The following is an 8336-nucleotide window of genomic DNA, read 5'->3' as shown; positions in this document are numbered from 1 at the left end:
TCTTTGCTCGATCGTCGGGGTGCATGAAGATCTGATGATACCCCGAGAATGCGTCCATGAAACTAAGCAAGGCATGGCAACTTGTCGAATCGACTAGCTAATCGATCCTCGGCAAGGGATAGAAATCCTTCGGACAAGCCTTATTTAGGTCCGTGAAGTCAACGCACATCCTCCAGGTACCATTGGCCTTCTAAACCATCACCACATTTGCCAGCCATTCTGGATATTGGCAAGGCTCGATGAAGCCTGCCTCCAGCAATTTTTTGACCTCGGTTGCGATGTCTCGGTTCTTATTAGCGGAGTAATTCCGCTTCTTTTGCTTAATTGGTCGACACGTTGGGTCAACATTAAGCTTATGGGAGATGAGGTCTGGACTTATCCCGGGCATATCAGCTGCCGAGAAAGCAAACACATCTCTGTTGTCCCGAAGGAGCTGAATAAGTTCACAACGGGTGTTCGGATCAAGGTCCATCCCGATTGTTACACATTTCTCAACGTCTCCTTCGGCCAACTCAACTGTTTCAGTCTGTTGGTCCATGTCCATTGCTGATGGACTGGACTCTTCAGAATCTGGCATGCTGTCTATGTCAGCAGGTGTCCCAGTCTTTTTGTTCTTAAGCTGGCTCTCTGAGTCTTTCTGTTCAGCTGAAGAGCTAGCCTTTTCCCTTTCGGGCCCTTTATCTCTGGGTACAGATCCTTGGGCCGAAGCACTTAGGCCTTTCGGCTTTTTTGTGTTTGGCTCTCTTTCTTTTTCTTTCTCCTCTTCATCCTTATCGTCATCTGGGCGACTACTGGATGGCTTGAGGTAGTTGCACCTTCGGGCGTCCTTTTGGTTGCCCTGTATCCTTTCGGGGAAGCCAGCGTCTGAGACGTAAATCATCAGCTGATGATAAGTTGAGACGACCCCTTGGATCTCATGAATTATGGGTCTCCCCAAAATCACGTTGTACACTGAAGGAGCGTCAATGACCAAAAATTCAATCATGACGTTCCTGGCTGCCTCATCGCAGCCGATGGTGATAGGAAGTGTCACCTTCCCATCTGGATAAGTTGAAGCCCCATTGAACCCGGATACCGGGTAGGGTACCAGCGTAAGGTGCTTGGGCTTCAGCTTGATTTGATTGTAGGCCTTTCGGAACAGAATGTTTGCTCCGCTGCCACCGTCAACAAGGACCTTACTGACGTCGTGGTTGGCCACCGTGGCGATGATCACCAACGGATCCTCGTGAGGGAACGTTACCCCCCGGCAGTCGGCGGCTGTGAACGTCATGTTCGGCACCGGCGATTGGGGAGACTGAATGTCAGCGTTGTTCACCCGGTGAGTCAAAGCCCTAAGGTGTCGCTTGTGCTCCCTCCGAGAGCATATTCCTCCCGAGATAACATTGATCGGAGAGAATTTCCCCTCTGGCTTTTTACTGTTCTTCCGGGGGAAGTCGAGGTCTTGCCGAGAGTCCTTTGCTGACTTCTCGGACTCTTTTTTCTCGCGGTGATCCGCGATGTATTTTTTCAAGTATCCCTTCCGGACCATGTCCTCTATCTGGTCCTTCAGTTGGATACACTCCTCAGTGTTGTGTCCCGGAGATTTGTGGAACTCGCACCACTGATTTTTATTTTTTCGCTGATACCACTCTGGGAGTGGTCTCAGCTTTCGGTAACTCTGCTCCTCCTTCGTCACGCTGTAAATTTTGGCGTGTGGAAGAGAGAGCGGAGTGTAGGACTCGTATCTGCCTGTGTATGAGGCAGATTTTTCCTTCTTTGGGTCGCTGGCCGAGGATAGCTCCGAGGCCTTTGACTTTCCCTTTGACTTATGGCCTTGGCCTTCAGACAAGGGTATTTGTTTTTGTTTTCCTCCCCCGAATTGAGGTTGGGTTTTCTCTTTGTTCCATTCTTCGGCTCGGATAAATTTATCCGAGGCATTCAGAGCCTCCTCTAAGGTCTGCGGGGTATGCATGACCATGAAGTCTAGGAACTTCCCGGGCTGAAGGCCATTCTGCATTGCAAAAACGGCTAGCCCCTGGTCCAGCTGAGAGACGCTGGATGACTCGTTGCTGAAACGGGTCAGATAGTCTCAGAGGCTTTCGGTTTCCCCCTGTTGCAGACTCATGAGTTCTGCAGTAGTCTTCTCTCGGCGGTTTGCCGTGGAAAACTTGCTCCTAAATTTGGAGGACAGATCATCCCACCCTGTTATGGAGCCTTGCTTTACTCCCTTGGAGATCCACGCTTGCGCGACCCCCTTGAGAGTGGTTGGGAAATATTTGCACCAAGTCGCTTCGGATCTGGGGCAAAGATGCATATGATTCTCATACGAGGCCACGTGGTCCTTCGAATCCGAGGTCCCGTCATATGTGATGTGCGACGGTATTTTAACCGTGGGCACGTGCTCTTCCAGTATCCATTGCTCGAATGGCGAACTGGCGGGTAGCATAACGGCCTTGCCCTTGTTCCTGGCCGGAGGGACCGCGCTCCGCCCTCTTAGAGAGGTAGGAGTGGTTTTCGTCCCTGGCTGGGAAGTCTGGGCCTCGGCCGCAGGGAACGAGAGGCGACTGTGCACGCTCGGTTCCTCGCCGCCGAGTCGGTCGAGGACGCTTCGGCGAACAGTCTCAGGTTGTTCTCGGTGAGTAGATTCTGGCCGAGAAGCTGAGCTGCTGCTCTTATGCGTTTCTGGTCGGGAGGTTGAGGATCCTTTGAAAAATTGAGGGTTCTTTTTCCTCTCTTTTTCAGTTTTCCAGGTATCCTCTTCCCACTCTTCCAGTTCCCGGAAGGAAGGAAGCTTCCCACCATCATGGTCTAGCTTCCTCCGTTGATGCCGGGTATGCGGAGGAGTTCGATCACGAGGTGGTGGCATATTTTGTGCCCTCATTGCCTCCATGAGCACTGCCAGCGCTCTTGCCACCTCCTCCGAGCTGGGCCCCGTCAAAGGGGTCCTCGGCCGAGTATGGGAATGAGAGCGCACAGTCGATGGTTGGCTTTGGGGCACTGAATGTGTCCTATGATCGGACTGACCCCTGCTAGACCGAGAGTGACTCGGCCTATGATGAGAGTTACGAATTACGGGAGAAAGGGAATCCTCCCCGTATGATCCTCCCCCCGAGCTGGCACCCTTGGGAGAGTTCTGGTCCGGTGAGGGTGATGGTGTAGGGGTTTTAGGCTTTTCGCCTGCTCCTTGACGGATGTCTTTGCTCTTGCGGTTCTTAGCCATTGCTACTAAGATAATTGCAAGATGATTTTGGTTAGAAACTTGGCTTAAAGATTTTTGAAAGTCGTCCCCACAGACGGCGCCAAATTGTTTCGGGTGAAAACAATGGGACCTTGTCGAAGGTCCGATGGAGTGGAGAAGACTGGATTCGGTCCAAGTGATGTTGGGCCGAAGGTTTCCTGCACAATAAACACACGTAAACTAGCCTCGGGGGTGTTGCCGAGGAAGGCCCCTCCGATGCTAAAGTCAGTACAGTGTGTGGAAAGAGAACACTATGCAAGAGAATTAATTGCTTGAGGCTTTGCTTGAATGAATGTACAAATGTTATATTGATGGCTTTTATACCTTTGCATATATGGAGAAATTGGGCCTTAGCCCAATTGGCTTGCCTTGAGGACTGATCTTTGACTTTAGCACAATTGGAGAATTGAACCTCGACCTTGGGCTTTTAATTGGATCATTCAGTGACTAGGCCCAATTGGACTAAATTGGACCCAAACACTTATATTCCTAATAATATTTTTTATTTTCTTCAGTTATACACTCATAACCCTAACATTTAAAAAAAGGACATTTATGTATAAAAGATATGTTGTTCAAATAAAAAAAAAATCCATCTTCAATTATCTTCTTGTTAAATTGTAACTTTATAATTCAAAAAAAGAAAAAAAAAAAATTGGAACTTTATCAATTATATACGAGAATTCAAAATTTTTTCCCCATAAATTTATCAACATTAACAACAAAATAAACAATTACATTCGAGCTTTCAACATTAATTTGTAGTAATGGATAGTTTTTTACCTTTTTATTCATAAAAAACAAATATATTAAAAATTTGAAATTCAATTACATATATTGAGTTAAATTACGAAATTACCAAAATTTCTAAATATTATCGTGATAAAGTTTTTATGAGAAAATAGATTTTATTAACCACTAATCTCTTGATAAAAATGTCATTATTCTTATATTATAAATCCATGTTTATGAATTAAAACCTCCTCAACAAATTTCCTAGTTCTTCTCACAAGGACTCGCTCAACACAAATGGTAGGTAATAGCTCTTACACACTTCAACTTCAATTACATGTCAAACCTTTATTTAAGGAACCCACGCTCTAATCTCATGCATATTTGCTCTACAAGTTCTCTTTTTTCTCAAAACAACCCTCACAAAAGAAAAAATAAAATTTCAATCAAGGTAGAATATGGTTTTTTAGTTATCCTAAATCAAAAAATTTCAAATGCAAAAAGTTGAGGCCGGAGTAATAAATTTCCGGCCAATAATCAAACCCTTTGATCATCAATACGCCGATGTCGACGTCGGATGCGCCTATTCCCGAACCACCATTTCCTCAAGACCCTACTCCACCCGTTACACTCGTGTTAACCATACTTCTATTAGTCATGTTCTTTGTAGGTTTCTTTTCCATATATTTTTGTAGATGTTTTCTAGAAAATATAGTTAATTCTTTGAATAATAGGCAAACTCCTAGTGGAACCCCTATTAATCCAACTAGCCTTACTCCTCCTGGCCTAGACTTAAGCATTGTAAACTCATTTCCAACATTTACATATTCAAGTGTAAAAGATTATCGACGTGACAAGTACGGCCTTGAATGTGCTATATGCTTGTGCGAGTTTGATGATGATGATGTCCTTAGACTCTTGACGACTTGTTGCCATGTCTTCCATCAAGAGTGTATCGATTTGTGGTTTGAGTCTCATAAATCATGTCCGGTTTGTCGGAGAAACCTTGATGCCTTAGACACGAGGCAATCACCCGAGAGGCTTCCCAACATAGAGAGTACAAGAACTAGTACCGGAAACAATAATGTAGATGAAATTGTCGATGGAAATGATCCCAGGAATAATGATGACGCGATTAGCATTGTGATTAAGGAGGATGATGAGCCTATTGATGAAGGGATATTGTTCGATGGTAAGGGAAATGGAGAAGTTCCGATCATAAGTGAAAAGTTTCCAAGATCACATTCTACCGGACATTCAATATACAGGAATAGGACTAAAGAGGATGACTATAAATATACGTTAAGATTACCGAAGCATATCAAAGAAACCATCACAAACAGGCATTTTGTTACATTAAGTTGTACTGCAATTGGAGATTATACAAGCATACCGCCAAGAAAGCATCAAGTTTTTGGAGAAATTTCTGATTTTGCACAAGTAGCTAACAACGTATAACAATCTATATTTTCTACACCATTCCATTTATCTCCATTATAACCATTCCTTTTATATGTTTCTCTGGTCTACTTTCAAGTTTTGGCCACTTAATTAGTTTAAGATTATATTGTAGGCTTAGATTATATTTGTATAATCAATTTTATCAATTGTGTAGAAGATTTGCATGTTTTGCTACATAAAATAGCAATATATATCACACAGAAATACAAAGTACTACATTTTATTTTTTTTGAAATTTGGATATCTTTTTTAGAGTTACATATTGCATTTTGTACTTGTATATGTAAAGTGCATTTCTCATTGTCATACTTTTACGTGTATATTGCATTAAGGATATATTTTTGTAAAAAAAACTGTATTAGTATACTTAATACTCCGTAAAAGTATACTAATATAGTTGAATCCTATCCTTTTTAAACAACACATCTAAGTATTCCACGTTAAAAAGAAATGATAGAGTTAAGCGCATATAAGGTGTTATAAGGAAAATTCTTCCTTTTGCCATATACTAAGTAATTTTGAGATAGAACAATAAATATTCTAATACTCGTAAAGTGGACTCCCTCTCGATACCGAGGACAAGTGTACAAGTACAACCACATTCTCCTCGTTACTCGAACATGAGTAATACTTGTATACATTTTCATATGGGAATTTCTCGTCATACAACTACCAAAAGAAAGTGCAGAAACTTGAAGAACAGTAGCATTTCCTTTCAACATCAACAATGGAGGATTTCTCTTCAACAATGTCATTTAACCATAACAAGCATCTCAAAGAACAGTTAACCTCTTCTTCAACTTACTCTCTCCTCCTTTGTTTTCAACCTTGAATAATCTGAATTGATTGATTTGTAAATTATTGTCTGTATCAATTTAGTTTTGTTAGCAATTTAACTGGATCATCTTTGCTCGACATTTTCTCAATTTCATTCGTGATTCCCGTAAGTTTTCTATAATATTTCTGCTTCGTTGATTTCTTATTGTTCGATTTCACTTTGGAATGGAGTAATTAATTGAATTTGTTGCATTTTTTTTGACTAATTCTCAGATTATTGTGCTTCTTCGGCGTGCAATTGGATTTAATTACGTTTCTGGTATGTTATTTAAGTGTTACAGCAGCTGTTAAAATTAGCTACTGATTGATTTCTATGTAAAATATTTGAATTCTATTGTGCAATAATAAGGATTATTGTTGTGTCAATGAATAGAACAATTTAGGGTTTCTGTTATACTGTTGAAATGAATTTAGTTACTACGACTCGGTATCGGAACATATGATGCAGGAGAATTTTCTGGATTTTTTTTGATATGATATTTAGGGAGTGAAAAATGATAGTTGAGATTGTGAGAAGATGGTTGAAGTTAATTCCATGCTTGTGGTTCGCTCATTGGGTAAAGGTATGTGGGACATTGCAATTAAAGAACTTCATGTAACCGAATCTTTTTACTTGCCAAGGGTGGGAGTCTGTTTATAGGTATTGGGCTATTGCTGTCTCTGTTGATTATGCTCCATAAGTATACAACACAGTCTATAGAACTTTTCTTGGCACTACATTATGCTAAATTTGTCTTTCCGATTTTAGTTGTTGAACATGGTCAGATAGGAATTAAAATACTCTCTGCTAGGTTGGAAGGAAACTTTGGATTTTCAAGCACTTAGATCCAGTTATATTGACAGAACCCTTCTTTGAACTAAAACTTCCAAAATTATCCTAGGTACCGAGCTTAACAAATTTCTCCTGCTTTCTTCTGAGTTATCATCGCATTTATTCTAAACCCTTGACGGTTTAGTAGATAATTCCAACTTCAAGTAGATAATTCCAACTTCAAAAGCATAGCTATTATAAAGTCCTTTTTCCCCATCTTGTTCGTTTTCTCATCTTCAGAAGTCGGAGGTTTAGCTTAAACAAGGATGTGGGTTCAACCTGGTCACTTGATAAATAACATGAGGATATTTTATGTATTATTTTGTCCTCCAGCATATGCTGATAGTTCATAGTAAATTTTCCTGTATTAGGATGGATGGGATCATTGGGATGGGGTCATTGGGATGTCACTATATGTACTGGTCTTAGTTCTGCACAATACAAGCTCTTATTGTTTCTCTCATATGTGATATATGAAGTTTTAAAAGATCATATGGCTTATCTTATCCATATTTGTGACTTCCTGTTTCTGTTCTGTATACATTTCATGATAGTTAAGTTCAACCTTGCAGCATTGATTTGTGTTTTTTTTCCTGAAGTTTTGTTATCTTCATTTTTCCCATCTTTGACCAAGGTTCACTACTACAGCTATATATTCCTTTTAAATTAGGGAGTATGTTTATCTCAATATAAAAATTGTGTGACGCATTCTTTTTGTTGTATTGCACTATTGCCTGTCAAAGGGTGAGGAGGTTACTTAGTAAACAACATGAAAAGTATATCCAAATTTGTCCATTCTTATGCTTTAGAAATTCCATTATGTGTGGAATTTACTTACTCTTTGTTGCAAATGCTTAGAAGACTGATCTTTTCTCAGGTTCCATTAAATCGCAGAGGTCATCAAAGAAAGATGATGGTGATTCGGCTACTGCAAAGTATTCCAGTGCCTACATGGTGTCAATGGCTGTGGATTTTCTCTTCATTGTTGTTCCCATACTTTTAATTCACATTGTAAGTTAGATTCATATAAAGTGCTGGAGCATTAAATAAAATGTCTGAGGAAAGAAGTATGAGGACTTCACCTATACATTTTCTTATCTATTTCAATATTATCGATCTAAAATTACTATCAGTGCTAATGTCATATTCTCCCTTTCCAAATTTGTTTCAAGTCTTGCACTCTTGCATAAGTTTCCATTCTTATTTATTAGCTGATTGGTCTGCTCTCATTGTTAGAGATTTAGAGCATTCTTCTACTTCCAATCCTCTCATGGTAAA

General features: G+C 40.7%; 2 protein-coding genes across 2 annotated transcripts; both read left to right on the top strand.

Moving 5' to 3' along the window:
• Window positions 1-4097: 4097 nt before the first annotated feature.
• On the top strand, window positions 4098-5407 carry LOC110708113 (RING-H2 finger protein ATL29-like). Its single transcript, XM_021886222.1, has one exon. It carries the CDS (start codon window positions 4514-4516, stop codon window positions 5405-5407), a length of 894 nt encoding a protein of 297 aa, XP_021741914.1. The 5' UTR covers window positions 4098-4513.
• Window positions 5408-5981: 574 nt separating this feature from the next.
• Window positions 5982-8336, top strand: LOC110707630. Its single transcript, XM_021885656.1, has 4 exons — window positions 5982-6193; window positions 6290-6353; window positions 6461-6506; window positions 7936-8336. Exons 1-4 carry the CDS (start codon window positions 6138-6140, stop codon window positions 8076-8078), a joined length of 309 nt encoding a protein of 102 aa, XP_021741348.1. The 5' UTR covers window positions 5982-6137; the 3' UTR covers window positions 8079-8336.

Source organism: Chenopodium quinoa, unplaced genomic scaffold (genome assembly GCF_001683475.1).
Source record: "Chenopodium quinoa cultivar QQ74 unplaced genomic scaffold, ASM168347v1, whole genome shotgun sequence".
NCBI classification, from domain to species: Eukaryota; Viridiplantae; Streptophyta; class Magnoliopsida; order Caryophyllales; family Amaranthaceae; genus Chenopodium; species Chenopodium quinoa.
The sequence above is the reverse complement of the archived record's forward strand: the minus strand, read 5'-3'. Positions and strand labels throughout refer to the sequence as shown.

Bases quoted from the DNA above. Each gene is read 5' to 3' on its own strand.
- LOC110707630 (XM_021885656.1), top strand. From the start codon at position 6,138: ATGGAGGATTTCTCTTCAACAATGTCATTTAACCATAACAAGCATCTC. The intron at 6,194-6,289 runs GTTAACCTCTTC...GTATCAATTTAG, and splicing joins AACAAGCATCTCAAAGAACA to TTTTGTTAGCAATTTAACTG. The intron at 6,507-7,935 runs GTATGTTATTTA...ATCTTTTCTCAG, and splicing joins TGGATTTAATTACGTTTCTG to GTTCCATTAAATCGCAGAGG.
- LOC110708113 (XM_021886222.1), top strand. From the start codon at position 4,514: ATGTCGACGTCGGATGCGCCTATTCCCGAACCACCATTTCCTCAAGAC.